Raw genomic sequence first — 21,682 nt, forward strand, 5'->3', positions numbered from 1 at the left:
TATCTCTTTCTTTTGAACTCTAGCATCTTTTGAGAAGGCGGCTTTGGATCAGGTAAACACAGTAGTTTACACAAATGTACTGAAGTTTTTTTATATAGTGCGAACATAGTACACATGAGCAATTCATATGCGTGAGAAGTAAATGGTGATGTGAGTGACGAGGTTATTTAAAGAGAAGATGATAGATGAAATGGAAGCAGGTTAGTTATCAATATGAGGTCAGAAGGCAAAGCCAAGAAGGAAAAAACTAAAATCAGTGCCTTAACTGTTTTGCTTTGAAGTGTTCCAAGTTATTCACTGCTTTAGTTTTTGGCTTCTCTAGTACCACCAGCAGTTCTGAGTTTGTTTTTTGAGCCTTTGTGGTGCCAGAGATGAGGCAGTCGGCAGAATTCATTTAAATTTTATTGGAGCTGTTATATATTTGAGTGAACATTCACAATTGTGATGCTTTTATTAATGGGGAGAGAACATCATCATTGACAACGAGCTCACTATGAAATCACAGATCAATGCCGTCACCGCTGCCTGCTCCCTCACTCCGCACAAGCTAAGTAAGATCTTTAAATGTCTACCCCAACACATGAGACGCACAGTGACACAGGCCCTCATCGCCAGCTGACAGGACTACAGCAACGCCCTCTACATAGAAATCACTGCACGTTTCTTACAGAGACTTCAGACCATACGGCACGCCACAGCCAGACTCATCCTTGGTCATCCCAACGAACCCACATCACACCCCACCTCAGGCAACTTCACTGGCTCCCCATACAGAGGAGTGCCAATTCAGGATGCTGACCCATGCACACAAGGCTCTACACAACTAAGGACCCACCTACATTAACCAACACCTAAACCTCCACCAACCATCAAAAAGACTACGCTCTGCCTCTCTTTCGCTTGCCCATACTCTCCGCATCTACTGAAGAAGTGGAGGACGCTCCTTCTCCCACATCAAAGCAAAGACCTGGAACAGCCTCCCCATGCAACTTCGGACCTTCACTTCACTTTCAGAATCCCGAATGACACTCAAGACCAGGCTGTTCGCATAAGCCTTTGGGACCTACAAGTACCTGGATAACCTATTGTGTGTTTAGCCGCACTTTATAAATCCTGATTGACTGATTGAGGACAAGGTGTTAGACTGTGAATTTTACGTCTTCAGAAGGAACATGAATTTGCTATTAAGTAGTATCAGTTTGCAAACATACACTTGCCGGGTCTGGTGGCTGAGTGGATTAATGCATCCACTGTAGGGGCCTGTGTTTGACCTCATGGTCACCAGTTCAAATCTCAACAGGTCCACTCAGCCTTTCATCCTTCCGGGGTCGATAAAATGAGTACTAATAAATTGGGTAACAATAATCATATGTTATTCAGTGCCAAGATGCCCTTCTGGGTGAAGAAAACAAGTTACTTACCTGTAACTTTGGTTCCCCAGTATTGGTAACTTTCATAGATCCCCATGCTTTTGTATCATTCCCCGTCGTCGGAATGGGAGTCTCGGTAATAAAAATACCATAGTAGTAGGTACAAAAGAGAAAGGAAAGGCATAGGCCTCATTCCCTTTAGTAACATATCAGCCTCTTTTTGTAAAAGAGACCAAATTCTAGGCGTCAGCCAATCAGAAGAGCCTCACCCCTGGAACCTTCCTGAAGGAACCTCAGAGCCTCAGATTTTCGTAGCCGTTGTGTGCTAGACACCCTACTTGCTGAAGGCCGAGCTTTCCCCGGGGAGGTGGGTGGGCGCATGGGAATCTATGAAAGTTACCAATACTGGGGAACCAAAGTTACAGGTAAGTAAATTGTTTTCTTGCCCCAGTATTGGAACTTTCATAGATTCCCATGCTTTTGTATCAGAATAGCAAGCAGTAAAGCATCATAAACACATTTTGTAAATAAGTACCTTATAACATCAAAAAATGAAATCACAAAATGTGTTACCAATGGAAGGTGGGATAGAAAGGAAAGCTCACCAATCACTTGAAGAGGTTCCTCAGGACAGCCTGACCCACCGCCGCATCATCCTGCTGCGATGACTCTAAGCAGTAATGCTTAGTGAAAGTGTGCACACTGCTCCAGGTAGCAGCCCTGCAAATGTCCTTTATATGTACCCCCGCAAAGAGGGCTGTTGAGGATGCCACTGATCTCGTTGAGTGAGCACGGATCCTGCCCCCCAGAGGTTTTCCTGCTATGTTGTGGCAATGTAGAATAGCACTCGAAATCCATCTTGAGATCCCCTGTTTGGACAGAGGGAGACCTTTGCTTGGACCACCAAAGGCAATGAACAATTGCGAAGTCTTTCTAAATGCCTTGGTACGGTCTAAGTAGAATTTTAGACATCTTTGTAAATCCAGAGTGTGCAACGTCTTCTCCGCTGGAGTGACTGGGTTTGGAAAAAATGTCTTTAAAATTACTGGTTCATTTAAGTGAAAGTCTGTAGGAACTTTAGGAATGAATCTTGGGTTCGTCCGCAAGATGACCGTGTTCCTTTTGAACTGTAAAAACGGCTCTTGGATAGTAAGGGTCTGCAACTCCCCCACTCGCCTAGCCGATGTCAGGGCTAAGAGTAGAGCCAATTTCCATGACAAGTATTTCAAGTCTGAGCGGTGAATCGGCTCAAATGGTTCCTTCATCAGTTGGGCCAGGACCAAGTTTAAATGCCAAGTTGGAGGAGGAGGTCTCACTAGTGGATAGACCCTGAACAGGCCTTTGAGGAATTGCTTGACAATTCTTGAAGACCATAATGAAGGACCAGAGTCAGATCTCCTGCATCTTAAAATTGCCGCCAAATGGACCTTGATCGTAGAATGGGTCAGATTAGACTTTGCTAGCGAGAGTAGATAAGGCAGGAGTTGATGAGGTTTTGAAGTAAAAGGATCAACCTTTTCCTTCTTACACCAAATACAAAACCTTTTCCATTTCAATCTGTATGTCTTGTTTGTTGAAGGTGCTCTTGCCTGGGAAAGGATGTCCTTTATCTCCTTGGAAAGAGGGACATTCATGAATTCTCGCTGGTCAGGAGCCATGCAGTCAGGTGTAATGATTTTGGGTCTGGATGCCAAACCTGTCCTCCGGACATTGACAGAAGATCCGGAACCTCCTCCAGCAGGAATGGAGGAACTAGCGACAGCAGATGTAGTTCTGTGTACCAAAATTGTCTCGGCCATGCTGGGGCTATTAGGAGTATTTTGCATGGTTCCATCTTCATCTTCATGATGAGGCGTGGAATCAGGGGAATTGGAGGAAACGCATAAAGAAACCTCCCCGTCCAGGCTATCGACAGGGCATTGCCCAATGAGCCTTGATGGTGGAACCTGCTGGCGTATGACCGGCATTTTTTGTTGGTTGGCGTTGCAAATAGGTCCACCTCCGGTGTGCCCCATGTCTGAAATAGTAGATCCAGAACCTGCTGTTTTAGTTCCCACTCGTGACTGACCGAGGATAACCTGCTCAGTCTGTCGGCGCCTTCGTTCAGCACTCCAGGTAAGTGCTCCGCCTTTAGTGAAATTCTCTGAAGAATTGACCATTCCCATATCTGCTGAGCTTCTCGCGACAAGAGGAGTGATCTCGTCCCTCCTTTTTTGTTCACATAATGCATAGCTGTGGTGTTGTCCGTCCTGATGAGCACTTGTGAACCCTGGAGTCGCGGAAGAAAAGCTTGAAGAGCTAGCCTGATCGCTCTCAGCTCCAACAGATTGATATGCAGTTTTTACTCGCGAGGAGACCAATGGCCGCTGACCTGCAGATCCTGCATCACTGCTCCCCATCCCTCCAATGACGCATCCGTCGTTAGAATTTGAGGCGATGGTACGCTTGCGAAGGATAGACCTTGGCACAAATTGTCTTGATGTGACCACCAAATCACTGCCTCTTTCATCTCCCGAGTGACAACCACCTTGTCCTCGAATGATCCGTGCACTTGTTTCCATTGGAGGTCCAGTTGCTCCTGCAGGGGACGCATCCGCAGTCTGCAGTGTGGAATTAGGGGAATACATGAGGACATCACCCCTAGCAGCGACTTGTAGCTGCGTACAGAAAGACACCTTTTTCCCCCGAAGGTTTCGTGCCAACCGTTGCAGCTTCTCTATCCTCTCTTGAGTAGGAAACGCCCTCGAGAGCCTTGAATCTAACACTGCTCCTAGGAACCGTGCTCTTCTTGAGGGCATCAGCGTGGATTTTTCTCTGTTCAAAGTGAGCCCCAGATTCTGGAACAGATTGGTTCAAGCCTGCACAGCGTCCTGCGCTAACCTTCTGGACGGGGCCTTCAGTAACCAATCGTCCAGATAAGGGAAGACCTTGAAGTGGTTCTTTCGCAGAAATGCCGCCACCGGTGCCAGCACCTTCGTGAAAATCCTTGGGGCAGAGCGAAGACCGAACGGCAGGACCCTGAACTGAAAATGGCTCTTGGCTACTGTGAAGCGTAGGAACCTTCTGTGTGCTGGGTGAATAGGGACATGGAAGTACGCTTCCTCCAGATCGAGCGTGGCCATGAAATCCCCCGGGCTGATCATCTTCAATATGTCCTGTAAAGATACCATCCGGAAGGATAGGGAGACGAGATAGGTATCTAGCTCCCTGAGGTCTAAGATGGGGTGCCATTTTTCCAGCGTCTTTCTCACCAAAAGAACCTGGAATAGAAACCTTGGCCCTGTTGTTTGAAGGGGACCGGCTCTATCGCCCCTTTGCGGAGCATGTGTTGTACTTCGAGCCTTAGGAGACGCAGATACTTTGATGGAATGGCTGCCGGGGGCCTGGGTGGAGGGACTTCCAAAAATTCCAAAGTATGTCCTCGCCTTATGATGTTGATCACCCAACGGTCCGATGTTATTTTGGACCAATTTTGAAGGAATTTTGATACCCTGCCTCCAACTGATGATCTCTTGGAGGAGGGAACAGTAGGCAGAGCCAGGAGGCCGCTATTGGCGCTTGGACGCGTCCAGTCCACGGGCAGCCTGCTTGCCTTTGTTGTAAGGCCTCGAGTAACCCGAAGATTGGCCCTGTCTTTGCTGGTATGACTGGAGGTTTTGCTGGTATCCTGAAGTGTTTGAAGAATAGCGTTGCTGCTGTTGTTGGTATGCACCTCTATAACCACCTCCTCTGCCTCTCGAACCTCTGAAGGGAGATTTGCGATACTGGAGGGTACCTAGCGACCTGGCTGTTTCAGTGTCCTTTTTGATCTCTTGAAGAGTATCATCTATCAATTTCCCGAATAGGGCCTCGCCATCAAAGGGCAGATCAAGGACCTTGTTCTGAATTTGCGGTCTAAACCAAGTCGCCTTCAGCCACCCTTGGCATCTTAACACTGCCGCTCCAGCCAACGCCCAAAAGGACGTCGTGGCAATGTCCATGGCACAGTCTATAATTTCCATAGAGACCGCCTCGCCCTCTTGTAAAGTTTTCTTTGCTTCCGCCACTGACTCCGGTGGAAGCTGTTCCATATATGGAGCTACATCACACCATAATTGGCGATCATATCGTCCTAATATCGCCAAAGCGTTGGCGGCCCGTATTAGCAGGCTAGCCATCGATTAAAAACGCTTGCCCGTTTTATCCAGTCGTCGTCCATCCTTGTCAGGAGGGGCCGTTAAGGGAGCAGAGGGGTTCCGCGACTTCCTCAGTGCTGCCTGTGAGGTGACAGAGTCAGGTTTTGGATGGCCCGTTAGAGCTGCAGGTCCATCATCTGGTGCTTTATACTTCTTATCCAGACGCGGTAGCACAGGGACCACCGTCGCTGGGTTGTTCATAGCTTTCAAACCTTCCTCCCACAAATGATCCACAATTGGAATCGACCTTGTTGTCTTGCGGAGCGTTTCTTTGAAATCATATAAGAAACAGTCCGTGGTTTGAGCGGGCATTACCAGTTTAAATCTCCCAGCTGCACGTTCCATCAGCTGGTGAAAACTGCCGATGTCAACAGGAGGTGAATCTACCAAGTCTTGATGTGGCGAAGCTTGGTCCGGGATGATGTAGTCATCATATTCATCCCCATCATGATCTGACTCTTGGTCATCATTGGATGATTCATCAGCATTACCATCCCCATCCGGGTCATCAGCTGGCTCTGACGGAGCCTGAGGAACCGGCCGCTGAGGTTGAGGTGGCGTCTGTATCGGACGTACCGGAGTGACTACAGATGAGGGGTTCCTCACTGGTGTCGAAGGAGCAGACCTACGTGGTGTCGGTCTTTCAGCTCTTGACTTATAGTCCTGCAACATCATGTGGAGGTCATGCAGGAAAGATGTAGGAACCGAAGTCATGTCTTGTGGCACATAGCTCTTAGAGTGGGCCATTTGATGATATTCTCTTTCCTCTTGGTCATATGCCCCTTCTGAATCGGTCTCTTGACTTTTGATTAGTAGCTGAGACGGGCTATTAGCATAGTCATAAGCATCCTGTCCGTCTTCCTCAGATTCTCCCTGGTCCAACAACAAAGTTGGCGGTAAAGGGGTCACCCTTCTCGGGGATGTCATCTCAGGAGTGATTCTCGTTAAAGAAACCGTCACTCGTCTCTCCATAGCTAGAATCGTCGTTGGTTCCGTCGACGCCCGAGATATCCTCGTCGACGATATTGGAATTACAGATGTCGTCGTCGACACCACCGTCGACGAGCCCGCCGACGTTGTAGATATTGTTGTCGTCGTTGATACATTCGTCGACGACACCACCATCGTCGATACCGTCGTTGACGCAGTCGTCGTCGTCACTGCCGTCGACGATGATGGCTTCCTCGTCGACGATGTTAATGAAGCCGTCGATGACGTCTTCGTCGACGATGTCGTCGCCCATCTCCCGTCGACACTGCCGTCGACGATACCTTCTTCGACGACGAAGCTTTCGTCGACGACTCTCCCGCCGACGAGCCCGTCGACGGGACCAATTGGATTTTGGGCTTCAATTTCTTCGTCGACGGACCCACCGTCGACGATGTCTTCGTCGTAGAGGACTTAGAACTCCTCTCTGAAGAATGTGAGGAGGGTTTTTTGAAGGCTGGGTCTGTCTTCTCACCCTTATGAGGCGAAAGCAGTTCTGCCTTATCCTTCCCACTGCGGTGGGGGGAACTTCCTGAACCCCGGCTATCAGACTCTCTGTGGGTCTTTTTAGAAGCCTTTGAGGGGCGCCCAACAGAGGAAGATGGGGAACCTCTACCCCTTTTCACTGACCTTTTTGAGGAAGCAAATGAAGACGATTCATCCTCATCACTGGAAACTCCATGTTTCCTCTCCTTCTGCCTCTGTAGCCATGTAAGTAGTCTTCCAGCACGATCTCTCAAGGTCTTGGTGGAGAGAGTGCGGCAAATTTTGCAGTCCTCTGCCTTGTGATCCGGATAAAGGCAGTAAATGCAATCCTTGTGTTTGTCCTCCACAAACAGCCTTTTCTTTCCACAGGTGGAACAGGGCTTGAAAAGGGCTTTCTTTTTCTCAACTTCAGACATACTGAAGAAAAGGAGAGATTCCTGAAGTAAAACTGAAGAAATCCTGAAGAAAACTGTAGAAATCTACTTGAAAGTGTTGGAAATAGAGCAGAGCTCAATGGAGACTCCCTAGCACAACGTGCGGTAGAAAATCTGAGGCTCTGAGGTTTCTTCAGGAAGGTTCCAGGGGTGAGGCTCTTCTGATTGGCTGACGCCTAGAATTTGGTCTCTACAAAAAGAGGCTGATATGTTACAAAAGGGAATGAGGCCTAGGCCTTTCCTTTCTCTTTTGTACCTACTACTATGGTATTTTTATTACCGAGACTCCCATTCCGACGACGGGGAATGATACAAAAGCATGGGAATCTATGAAAGTTCCAATACTGGGGCAACGTGCACTTTACAAATACACGTTATGTGATACACGTTAAGTTATGTCTATAGACATTGAGTTGGCCATCAGTCAAACAACCTAGCAATTTGGAACATGGGAGATCATTGGTTGATCCTAAAAATTCAGGTATGTACATAAGCAGGTACTTTTCAGGTTTTCAATGAGAGAATCCGTCGTATGCTAACAACTCCATTTGCTACATTTGGGAAAACACTTTATAAAGTTAATAGACGTCAACAGAAGAAGACAACCTAATGAAAAGTCCTTTTTGATTTGCCTATAGATGGATGGAGACATCAAGCCCTAATATGCAAGCACCACTGCCTTCATTATGGAATTTGAAGGAACACCGAAGAAGTAATACTGCAAAAGACATTACTGATACTATGCCATCAGGTAGTTTTGGGAAGTGGTTTTAACTCAACATTGTGTGTTTAACAAACAAGAGAACAGTGAATTACAATGATTCCATTATCTAATAGATTTGATGGTCTTTCAACTTTGGATGATCTAGACTGACTGAACGGCACAAATAATCATGCAACCCCTATTGTAAATTGCTGCAAGGTGGCATATAATGCCCAAAATGTTCAGATAACACCAATTCTACAGGGTGTAAATGCTATAATCGCAGGGGGGGCAGTGGTTATCGCGCCCACGCAAACATCTAGTCCTGAAATATACACAGGACACATGGATGGCAAAAATGCATTAGTAAGCTTGGAAGACTCCGATATAATGAGTAAAAGCAGGAATCAGGAGATAAAGCTTACCTCCTTGAACATTGCAGGCCTCAATAAGAACCTATTGGATATGATATGGAGCAACTATGTAGACCAGCGTGACATAATCTTTCTACAGGAGACCTAGTCATTGGACACCCCTCACAGAGTGGATTTTAAAACATTTAGTGTGAATGCTAGCCCCTCCGTTAGAGGGAGACCATCAGGGGTGTTGGTTATCTGGATAGGGATTACCCTTGAAATTGAAATTACTCCATTGTATATCCGGTCCCAGGACTTGCTAGGCGTAAAAATTACCACGAGAGATAACATGGACCTATATTTAATCAATATCTATAATAAACCAAGCACCCTGAATAATGAGTCGTTGGTAATTGAGCAACTTGATTCTTTTTTAGATTCAATAGGGCCTACCCCACGGGTAATTGTTGGTGGCGATCTAAACTGCAAGTTCGAACCGATATTGGGTCTGGATGATTTGTTCGCAGAACAAGACATGGCGAATAATATCCCGTCTATAGATAATAGTAGGGAGGTAAAGTGTACTGTTGCTGCGATACAAATCTTAAAGCTCACTGTAGAACATGATTTGAGGGCATGTAACGGGCGCCTGCCGTCAGATAGACCTACTGCATTTACATTCTGTAGAGGTAGTTCGCGAAGTCAGATAGATTTTATCTTGGTTTCAATAAACCTATGGCATTGTGCCATTGATTTTAAAATTGATCCTAGAACGGAGAGTGATCACCATCCTTTACAATTGAAATTAGAATCCCAGCTTTTCAAGTCACTTATAGCTGGAATTGAAGGAAGTGATTCAGCCGCCTGTGAGCTTGTAACATACAATAATAGACGAGCCCTGAAATGGCCTTATATTCTAGCTAAAGATGCAGTAATGACAAATATCTACAATACTTTTGTGGATATTGTTATTCCACTCCAAAATGCCTCAATAGGGGAATGTCATGTATTGGACATGCATATTAAACTGGTGGATGCACTCACCCGTTTTTAAGTAACATTTATAAAGAGAATAATGGAGGAAGGAGTAATCAAAGAGAGGTAGGGAACCCCTGGTATAACAAAGATTGTAGATTAGCTAAGATTTCTTTAATTCAAGCAATTAATGGCAAGAATGCAACAGAAATAAGGGCAAGAAGGTAAAAATACACTTGTAGAAGCTAAAAAAGCCTGGGATGATGATATCTGGACTGATTTAATTATTGCAGCAAAGTCCAAAGACCAGGCTGCCTTCTGGAGTCTAATAGCGAGGGGAAATAACATAGGAAGGACTGCTAAAGATCTTTTTCTAGATGAAAATACCTGGGTAGGACACTTATCTCGTTTGTACTCTGACATCACTGAGGAACCCCAGGTAATAGAAAAAGAATTGGGAATTGCAGTAAAGGCAGTCGATATGCACTTTAGTTTAGAAGAAACTATATAATTAATACAGGCTATTAAATCAGGGAAAGCCCCTGGACCCGACAAAATACCAGGGGACTTACTGAAGCATGACTTGGAAGTTTGGGGCCCATATATACATTTTTTATGCAATTCAATCGCTGCAGGTACGCCAATCCCTGATACATGGAAGGGGGCAGAGATTGTGACTATATTTAAAAAGGGTAACTGTTATGATCCGGCAAATTATCGCCCAATAAGTTTAATCGATATATCACAGAAAGTTTTTGCCAGGCATATTTTAAATAGATTACTAGAATGGATAGACGAGGCAGAAATTTTATCAAAATATCAAGCAGGGTTTAGAACTAAAACAAGCACTATCGACCAAGTGTTCAGATTCACTTATATTTGTTGGAAATATATTACTCTAAGGAAGGGCAGTTTATATATTGCCTTTGTTGATCTAAGGGCAGCTTTCGATCTGGTACCCCGGGCCCTTTTGTGGGACTCCTTAAAACATATTGGGGTGCCAGAAGAAATTCTTGCACAATTGGTTAGGTTACACGTATGGAACTATGCAAGAGTCAGATGGGGACCTAGGGGGGAATTATCTAAGGCAATACCAGTGAGAATGGATGTAAGACAAGGATGTGTGTACATGATTCCCCACAACTTGGGGGTGAAGCCATTTCAGCATTACTTTTTGCTGATGACACAATCTTGATTTTGCAAACTCCTATGGGACTGCAATGCCTAGTGGATTCTTTTAACACCTACTGCATAACGAAGGGCCTTGAAATCAATTCAAGCAAAACCAGATACATGTCGATAAACCAGCACAAATCTTTCAAGAAGAATTTAGTTTTAAATAGCCAAAACTTGGAATATGTAGAAAGCTTTAACTACTTAGGAATTACATTGGATAGTAAGTTGTCCTGGAAAGGGCAATTAGAAAAGAGCAGAGTTATGTTGCTTCCAAACTCATTACCAATATTGAAAAAACATGGGGCCAGTACATCTAAGGCAGTTTCTCCTGCTTTGGAAGTCTTTAGGATAAAGCTCAATCAGCTGCACTCTACGGGGCAGAGATTTGGGGGCCATACTGTAAAAAGAACTTTGAACGGGAAGAAAACAAATTCTTTCGGAAATTGTTAACAATCCCAAACCGAACGCCCTTAATCCCAGTATGTCTGGATCTCAATATAAAACGCATATACCATCATGCAGCATTGAGACCATTACTATTCTGGATTAGGATTTGGTCGACCCCTGAGCTGTCCCATTATAGAGAAGGCTTAGAGGAGATCATAAAGATAGACCGAAGTAAGGATATTCCCTGGCTAAAGCATATTATACTATGGACAAAGAAGTTAGGCTTAGCTCCCCATTATTGGGATGACCCATTACAGCTGACGGCACTCTGTAAGCAACATATAAAGTCTATTTATTGGACCCACATGGCAAACAATACGTTGCACAGTACATCTATTGGGTCCTTAACCTTACAATTTAAAGCCTTTAAAGATGTTGCCCAATTTGAACCTTTCTTGGACGAGGTAGGCCCCTCGTTGGTGAAATCCCTATTTTTGTAGTTTCGATATGGGATTTTACAAACAAATGCAAATATATCTAGATGGGGCCGGACAGAGGCGGATAACAGAAGTGATGTGTGTTCGCTTTGTACAGAAGAGGTTAGAGAAAACGATGTACATATACTCTTCTCTTGTCCCGCAAACAAACTAGCCAGAGATCGAGGGATTAAGAATCTCTGCAGGAATTTGGGTGTCAGAAGGTGTAGTGAGGCCACACGCATACTAAAGACTGACACGTCACAACTGGTCGTCTTTTGCGTAAGCAGGTTCCTTTTGAATGTTTATTTAATAAGGAAGAAAGTAGCATTAAAGCTTTAGAGGAAATCTTTTCATATTCTTACATCTAATGTTAAACTTAGATTATTGTATCTGCATTTTCCAAATGGGTTAAGAATATCGCGGTTGCTGTCTCGTCCCTTTCTGATTTTTTTTTTTTTTATTGTAGCAATTTTATTGTAATATAGGATGCCTAGCTTTTAAATGTTTTTTTAAATGTATTTATGACAATAGATAAGTTTTATGGCGTAATTGGAACCGATCATATAAATTGTTATCAACTTTAGCCCCTTCCCTTGTCGAGTCCCAATCAGGATTAATTTATATTGTAAATTTTTTTATTTTTAATGTATCTTTTATGGTTACAATTGACCGAAATAAAGATTATTGAATGAATAACAATGATAATCCGTTTTTCTGCACCCAAATGTTTTCCCTCATTCTACAGCATTTTGTCCTATGCACATTACCATGTTTTGCAGAAGTACTGTACAAATAATTACCACTAAACAAACCAGACAAAATATTCTTTATAATTGAGACTTACCCACTGTGCCGTTTTACTTTCTTCACAGCATAGTACTTGCAGTCAACTTTGTGTTTTGCTTTGAAAACACATCCATATCCACCTTTGCCAAGGTCTGATATCTCCTGAAACTTTTTTTTAAATCTAGAGAAATTGTAATGTATGTATTATTTACAGTTTAGGTCCCCATAATATTCAGTTACATGCACAATATCATTAGTACAAAGATCACAGCAGTTTATTTAAAAATTAAAGGACAGTCCTACTCTTCTCAGCTAAGACAGGCATACATATATCTATAGGTATATACTACACAGTGGCAGTCGCCATTCTGCCTTCTCAATGGAAAGTGTATCTGAACCAAAACTAAATTGTTTGATTGACCTGTAACTTTGAGAACTGTGGAAGAATCTGCACAAAATGTGGGACTCGCTTAGCAGTAGGCAGCTAAGGATGGGCATGCCAACCTTCCTGTAGTTCCACATAGGGGAAAACAATTTAAGAGGGATGGAAACAACAAAAGTGTTGTAAAACCGACCGAGTGCTGCACAGAAACGCACTCACCTTTGGGAGGCTGCTGCTGGGCGCTGGGCTGCTGACGCCGTCTGTGATCCCTGTTGACGGCGCCATTCACCATCTCGGCTGCCGAGGGGAGGAACTACGGTTCCCAGCATCCCTAGCGGCCGGACACCACCACTTCCTGTCCCGTGCACCAGGAGGTGCTTAAAATCACAGAGCTCCCTCGGTGGAGCGGGGACTGTTGTAAAACCGACCGAGTGCTGCACAGAAACGCACTCACCTTTGGGAGGCTGCTGCTGCTGCTGGGTGCTGGGCTGCTGACGCCGTCTGTGATCCCTGTTGACGGTGCCATTCACCATCTCGGCTGCCGAGGGGAGGAACTACGGTTCCCAGCGTCCCTAGCGGCCGGACACCACCACTTCCTGTCCCGTGCACCAGGAGGTGCTTAAAATCACGGAGCTACCTCCGCGTCGCGGACGCGCGCGGACGGCGCCGGGCGGAGCCCGGGCAGAGGGCGGGCCGTCTGTGGCCGTCAGTGGGCTGCAGTGGTCGGGCGGGCCACCCCCCTAACATTTCCCTCTTGAGGTGAGCATTACATCAGGATAACTAAATGGCCAATTGTACGGCTACCGGCATTAACACTGATGCTTTTACCCAGGGTGTTGATACCTCCGTCTCCCTTATCACGTCCTTTGAGACACTGATAGAAACAGCTTTTAATGAAATTGTAGAGACTGAGAGGAGGTTCTCTATGGGTTCATTCACCACCAACAATCAATCGAGCTTAACAAGCAGTACAAATGGGAATATACACATAACCCCTGCAGTCATTGTGGTTAAGCCATCTCATCCTGCTGTTAATGTGCCCATCGTTTTGGACGACGAAAATACTGTCACATATATAGCACCAGACCCCGCATCTTCAGCACCAGCTGTTGTTATCCCAAACCAGGTACAGACATCAACATCTCCTGTATCTTTGCTGACTGATACCGTTCCTACTATCACAATAGCTTCCCAGGTTGATGTCATTACCCTGGATAGTATGGAACCTAGCAGCAACAAACAGGGAGGGGGAAAACGTAAAAGAGGCATTACTAAGCAAGGTGCTAATAAAAGGACACAACCTTTAAACCATAAGAATCAGCCCACACCACAAAGCTTGTGGAATAAACAAAAATCATCGGGGGCACAAATTGTTGTTATTACGGAGGATAAAGATTTATCGGACACGGACAGCATCGCTGCCGCATCTACCATTCATCCGAGTGGGAACTCCAATACTGTATGGACCCAAACTACATTAATGGGAGATAATTATAATCTCTCAAGACAAAATGTGAACCTCATCGAAACTATAGTGGACACTGTTTTTAATCGGCTAGAAAAGCAAATGATCAACCAGTTTAATAATGTTTTTAAAAGACTTGACAGATTAGACAACCTGGTTAAAAATGGTGAAACAAAAAGGAAGGGGTCTGTCATTCTGGATCAAATCAGAGCCGACCGTCTTTTAAAAGAATTGGAATCTGTAAATAATACATTGTCATTAAAGAAACTGGAAACTACCACCATTTTGGGCGGGGCTATGAGTAACTCTGGAACATTACCCTCGCCTATTGCACCATCTACAACTCAACCCCGATCCACTAATGGAGGGTCGAACTTGACAAAATCCAATTTACCCACTAAACCTACCCCTACACCTGCCCCTAGAAAAATTACCACCCCCATTATTAGCAACAACGTTGAATCCAACCTCAACAATGGTTCTACTCAACCTACAATAGCAGCAAGACCCACTGTTGCTAATAATAATGAGGGAACTGGCCGACAAGGGACAAGCAAATCTTTCAAACACCAAGGGCCTGCTTTACATCTGCCTCCGGATGCTTGCCCTTTCGTTTTGGTCCTTGCAGGTGTACCGCCATTGAGGAAGGATCAGGGGGAATCATGGGTGCAATTGCGAAATAAATGCATAGACTGGCTGACCAAGCATAAAGGTGTCGGATATGAGATCTCAAGAGAGATTCTATCGGTCCGCAGGGTGTCGTGGGTCGGGCCCCTGACCAAAGATAAGGAAGGCGACTGCATAGTCCTTAATTTTCATAATCCAGGGACTGTGAGAAACCTCCTTAACAGGAATGGTAACTGTTCTGCCATTTCCACTGTTGCAACTATGTTACCTTTGAGTTATTTCTACAGACAAATGGCAATACAATCTCGGCCTCCTTTTATGGGATTTCAACCCTCATCAACGCATTTTCAATCATTACCCATGTATTTTCAGCAACCGCCTATGCAATTTCAACCTGCCCCATTCCAATTTAAGATGTTTAATAGATTTGCACCTTTGTCGGACCTGGATATGCAAGATTGACCCTCTCTGACTAACCCTGCTGCATCACCTTTGTCACCAATTCCAGAACCCCAGGTTGCCCCACAACCTTTGCCTCGGTCTGTTATGAGTCAAAAATCTCTGATTCATAGACAACCGTCCTTGGATTCTGAACTATCTCTTGTCAGCTGGAATATAGCAGGACTAAAATCCAAGTTGAAAATTAAAGAATGGTTAAATTGGGTCGACAACAACTGTGACATATTGATGCTACAAGAAACTTGGTGTTTAACTGCACCAACAATGGAGGGATTTTGCTGTTATAACCTAAAGGCTTCCCCCTCTCATATGGGTCGGCCCAGTGGGGGCCTATCCATCTGGTCCAAAATAAAATCTGGGGTGCAAATCAAATTGATCCCTACACCGGGTAATTGTTTTATGGCTATGACATACATTAACAGAATGAAATTGTGTATTATTAATTTTTATAATAATGATTTTGTAATTCGTCCAAATAATAATTTTATTTCATTGTTTACTTTTATTGACGATATTATGGAAGGGCATAAGTATGGGTCTTTTGATGGCATTTGCATCGGAGGGGATTTTAATGCCCATATGTATCGCAACAGCCCACTATGCAAAAACGGCGAGGAGCTGAAAAACCATCTAGCATCCCGCGACCTAGTAAATGTAATGGAAACTGCAGGTTCTAGCGTAAATAAAACAACAACACCTACTTTTATAGGTCATGGCTGTGCTTCTACGATAGACTATATATTTACATGCCCAACATTAAGTGATATAACTCTAAAAGCAGAAGTCATTTGTTCCGCTTATAGCGACCACTATCCGCTTAGAATATATCTACATATTCCACAGACCATGAAGGCTGCAGCAAAGTTAGGGACTGGACCACAAACTCTGGCATTATCCACCGATAGATTAAGACTAGTATGGAAAGGGGTGGACAATAAAGACATTCTAGCAAGAGTAATTAAAAAACACCCTGAGACAGTAGAGACTTGCCTGTCATATATGAGTCCTGGTAGTGATGTGGTTGATGCTTTTGGTAACCTATGTGGGGCCATTAAAAGAGAATCCTCCAAACCGTTTAGGCAGAATACAGCTCATGATCCCCGCTGGTTTGATTTGTCCTGCTCTAAGGCCAATAGGGACCTGAGGGCTGCTTTAAAAACTAACCCAAGGGATGCCATACTCGTGTGAGAATTAAGATCAAAATATAAAATTGCCCTATACACTAGATCTGAGGCTTTAGTGATCAATCACTGGGAATCTCTCACGCGTACTGCCACACTAAAGGATACCACAGGTTTTTGGAGAGAGGTTAAGTCCTTAAGATCATTTGGCTCTAGCATCAACCCAATTAACTGTAACATAACGGGCGAGGCGTGGGTAGAACATTTCTCCCAAATTTACGCTATATCAGATACTCTTCTAGATACTGTTCACTTACCCAATAGCGCCGAACCTCTGACCTTCACAATAATGGAGGTCGAGGATGCTATAACCGACAGCGCTAGCAACAAAGCTCCCGGCCCGGACGGTCTTTCTATTGACCAGATTAAATCAGAAATCAACTTTTGGGCCCCTCTATTATGCAACCTATTTAATAATCTGTGTGATAGCTCAATTCCCGAATCCTGGTCGAACAGCGTCATCGTACCGATATTTAAAAAAGGTGACAGGTCGGACCCCGCATGCTACCGTCCGATCTCACTGATCGATAACACGTTAAAGGTCCTTGGAAGGGTAATCTTTAAACGGATAAGGAATTGGGCTGAGGACAACAATGTTCTTCACTGTAGTCAATTGGGATTTAGAAGCCAAGTAGGCACTGTCGAACAATGTCTAAACTTAAATTTAATCATGGCCAAATACATTATTGTTAAAAAATCCCCTCTTTATTTAGGCTTCATGGATCTGAGTTCCGCGTTTGATTTTGTTAATCGCTCTAGCTTGTGGTCACTTTTGCTTGACTATGGTTTGGATGACTCACTGGTGTATTTTCTTTCTGATTTACATCGGGACTTAAAAGCGAGAGTACGAATTAATAATGATGGCGATCTGTCCAATGATGTTTTTATTAGCAGAGGAGTTAGACAGGGCTGCGTACTCGCCCCACTGCTTTTTATTTTATATATCAATGGGTTGAGTAGCACTTTGAGTAAGATTACTAAGGATGTCCCAATTATAAATGGCTCCCCAATTACTACCTTACTTTACGCGGACGACGCAGTATTAATGGGGCATACCCCGAATGCCTTACGCATTTTAATCTCTGGGTTTGTTGCCTTTATGTCCGACCTTGGTTTAAATACCAATTTAAAAAAATCTTTTATCATGAACTGCGGACCAAAAAAGTATAATATTACTTCAATCAAGTCTGGCAACAATATCTTAAAATGCACTAACACTTTCCCCTACTTAGGGTTGTTGTTCTCCAACTCAGGCTCATGGCAGCCACATGCTGCCTATGCGAGAAATAAAATTGGTAAGTCAATCAATTCAATTTTATCTCTCCGACAACCAAAACTGGCTGATGTTGTCACACCCCTGCTCAACATTTATCGTACCCAATGCCAGCCAACCGGGACATACGGAGCAGAAGTGTGGGGTTATTGTAACAGCACGGCTCTCCAGTTGGAGGAAAACAGATTCTGTAGGAGGGTGCTGGGGGGAGTTCTCTGTGCCCCCACATTTATCTGTCACAATGAACTGAGGCTGCCATATATTGCTGATTTTATTAGGTCCAGGCCTGCTCTTTTCTGGATTAAAATATGGTTAAATCCTGCGGCATCCCTAACGCGCAGTATAATATCTGACTGTTTGTTAAGTGATAGATTCCATCACATACCCTGGTTAGATGCAGTCAAGAATAGCCTGCAGAGCGTGGGCCAAGGCTCTTTATTCAGTTCCCCCAACTCTATTGTACCCGCTCATAAGAACAGTATTAAACGGGCATTGCTTGACTCATAAAAAAGAGGAACGTATGAGATCAGAATCTATTAAACCTGTTGTTATTAGATATCTGCGCATTATTGACTCAGGCAGTGATAATCTGAATAATTATTACAGATACTTGTCAACACCATTAGGAAAGTGGAATCGGAGCCTTTTATTTAGGTTTCGGGATGGAAGCATAGTTAATTTGTTCAGCTTCCCTCTTGGCTATAACAAAAGACTTGAAGAGTTGGATTGTCCCTGCCCTCATGGCGGAAAACAAAGTTTGTTGCACTATCTCTTCTTCTGTGGCCATTACAAATTGTATACCTGTAAATATTTAATGCCGATTCTTCGCAAATATAACCTCAGAGATTATAATCTCGCATTAAAATGTTTTCAAATGCTGCATATAGATGAAGTTATATATACTGTAAGCTGCTTTATAAAAGCTTGTGTGAGATCGAGGGCAAGCATGGAACATGGATAATGGTCAATAGTATTATGTTATTTGATACATTCTTTGCACTTTGCACTTTACCACTCAGTTGCAAATTGACTACAGATTTAATTGTATATGTGCCTAGATATAAACGATCACTTCGGGAGTACATAAACTGAACTTTGTGATTAAGAACCCCAGTAGATTATTATCCCTACTTCCATCATGTATTCTGCACTTTATACTTGTACATCGCACTTTACGATATATATGCTGCTTAGGCCCAACTGTATAATCAGTTATTAATCTTTTATACATGCTTTTAACCTTTTTAATTGTATTTTCATTCTGTATGTACTTTTATGGATGTACTAAAATCCGAATAAAGATCATTTGAACTTGAACTTGAACAAAAGTGTGCTTCCCATTGTAGCTCTCAAAGGAAATTTTGCTCTTGCCTGTAGCAAAAAGTGCTAAACTGATTTACGTCAAACTTAGCATAAATGTAGAAATGTTCACAAAAAGCATGCTGTTATTGGTTTGGTGTAAATCTGTTGGGCACTTTTAGAGGTATCAGTTTTTGAAAAAGGGTGCTTGGACGGCTCGGGAGGTTTAACACGTATATAGATTGCCAGATATAAAGCTATTTGTTTAATTACTTATGCCTTTTGCACCCTTTTGACGAATAAGCATAACATTTGTTTTTATTCTTTTGAGATTACTCTTTGTATTTTTTAATTCGTGCAGATCCACTGGAGGTGGAAGAGATAAATGAGGAGCAATAAAAGTTTCATTGCTAATAACCTGGCGCTGTTTGATGACTACATGAAATGTGACAGACAGTTAGCAAATGAAGCCTAATGTAAGTCAGGCATGCCCTACAACCAACCTCCGCCGCGCATAGCTCCTGGGGGTTGGGTGTAGGGCCGGGCTTAAGGCCATGCACTGTGCAGAAACGGGACATGGCAGGTGTATAGGGCACATCATAAGACACATGAAATGTACTGAAAAAAACAGTTAAAGGTTAGTTGTGGTTCCTCAAACACTATAACTGGTAATTTCTGGGCTTTTTTCAATTTTGGGTTTGCTCAACTATAATTAGCCTGTGTTTTTTCCAGCAAGTATGTATATAATATATTTAGGTCAGTTTGGTGCACACATTACAGTTGCTTTAGATAATTATAACTGGTACATTGTAGTGGTTTTGTTAGTTCAACACAGGATCTTTTAACTGATATTTTCACCTAAATATAATGCCCCTTTACCCTTTGTTTTTTTTTCAGTGAATTTCTACTTTTTTTTGTTACATAGAATGTCCATCACATTGGGCGGCGTCGAATTGGGGGCAGGGCATGGACTGCGGCCAGGGCTTGCTCTCAACTCCTTCAAGTGCCCTACCCACCACTGCGGGAGGCCTTTGGCCATGCACAGCATGCAATTTGGCACAGGGCCTGGCCACCCCTAACTGGTACCCACAGCTCCCCTGCACATGGCCTTTGGCTCTGCTGGCTGTGAGGCAGTGCTGCGGCAACAAATGATGGACAGAATGCTGAATGAATCAAATATTCACCCCCAGACAAGAGATCTGGGTCAAATTAATTGTTCTTTAGCTCACTACACCACCCCAGTTTGGACCCTGCCATATGTAAATCAGTCTAGACCATGTTCCTCATGGGAACAGTCTAGCCCGAACTGCCTAGCTGGGTCCTCCCTGGACTAGAAACAAGCATCCTGGGACCGGTTTCAGGGTAACACCCCTCATCGGCCAGGCTAGCTTGAATACAGTGGCACAGCGAGCAAGGGACCCACGTTTGGGCATACCCATCCCAATTAGGCCAAAAAGTGCTGCAGCAGAAAATGATGGGACAGAATGCTGAATGAATCAAACATTCACCCCCAGTCAAAAATTCTGGGTTAAATTCATTGTTCATTTGCTCACTACGTCACCCCAGTTTTGACCCAGCCATATGGAAATCAGTCTTGACCCTGTGCCTCATGGGAACAGTCAAGCCGGAACTGCCAAGTCAGGTCCTCTCTGGACTGGAAACAAGCTTCCTGGGACCGGTTTCGGGGTAACACCCCTCATCAGCCAGGGAACCTTTAAACCAGTGGCACAGCAAGCAAGGGACCCATGTCTGGGTATACCCATCCCACTTAGGGTGAAACATGCTGTGGCAACAAATGATGGATGGAAAGTTGAAGGAATCAAACCTTCACCCCAGTCAAGAGATTTGGGTTAAATCCATTGTGTACGGAAGGGTGCAGGGCCTGTGCCCAACCCTCTGCAAATGCTGTGTCTCCCATAGTGCATGTAAAATAAACTAGTGTCCCTAACACAAACAGGCTTACAACCTGTATGGTACAACCAATTTGGAACAAGAAGTCACAAGTTCTATAGTGGCAACCTGCCTGTCACACAACCACACACACGGGAGGTGAACTATGCTAGTGTTAATAATGTTAATAATATTAAAACAGAAAGGCTTTATACAATAGGACAAGAATTAGATTCAAAAATGTGTTGTAAAACAAAGTATACACATGATTTATTTCAGTTCATACAGTTATAAAAACAATTGACTTCTTATTTGTACATTAAAATCAGGAATCACATAGGCAATGGTTAATGAATAATACACAAAGAAATTATTTTAAAAAGATTACACAAAAACAAATAAAATTGTTCCAGAGAACAAGTGTTGAAGCGGCGTTTCGGTTTTTGAGGATGTATACACCTTCTTCAGGACAGATTCTACATAGAGAAACACAGAATTACCAAACAATAATCGTAGTTATACAACAAAAATCTTAGTTCTGTCTTAGTTACTATTGGTTACTTTGTTTTGTGATGTACATTATGCATCAAAAAGACCTTTATTCAAAATCAACACTGCATTTGTTCACTCCTAATCTCCCTATGCAGGCTATGTCAAAAGAAATAGATTATCAATTGGTTGCTGAACCCCAGAACTGGCAGGTAGTTAAACTAGCTACTACTATCGAGAGTAAAGCAATAGTACACACTCAAGTACCTTACCTCAGCTATTAACACCATGGATTCCCTCAGG

The 21,682-nt window shown here is 43.7% G+C and overlaps 1 protein-coding gene across 4 annotated transcripts in view; it reads right to left on the bottom strand.

Annotated features, from left to right (window-relative positions):
* The window catches only part of EIF2AK2 (eukaryotic translation initiation factor 2 alpha kinase 2), a 580,031-nt gene that overhangs the window by 191,240 nt on the left and 367,109 nt on the right, over nucleotides 1-21,682 (bottom strand). For all 4 annotated transcript variants that reach the window (XR_013596181.1, XM_078648546.1, XM_078648547.1 and 1 more), the window contains exon 10: nucleotides 12,373-12,495. Coding sequence is in view for 3 of the 4 variants with exons in the window: in XM_078648546.1 (XP_078504672.1) it covers nucleotides 12,373-12,495 (123 nt within the window). In the remaining variant the exon portion in view is untranslated. The remainder of the gene's footprint in view (nucleotides 1-12,372; nucleotides 12,496-21,682) is intronic.

Source organism: Lissotriton helveticus, chromosome 6 (genome assembly GCF_964261635.1).
Source record: "Lissotriton helveticus chromosome 6, aLisHel1.1, whole genome shotgun sequence".
NCBI lineage: Eukaryota > Metazoa > Chordata > Amphibia > Caudata > Salamandridae > Lissotriton > Lissotriton helveticus.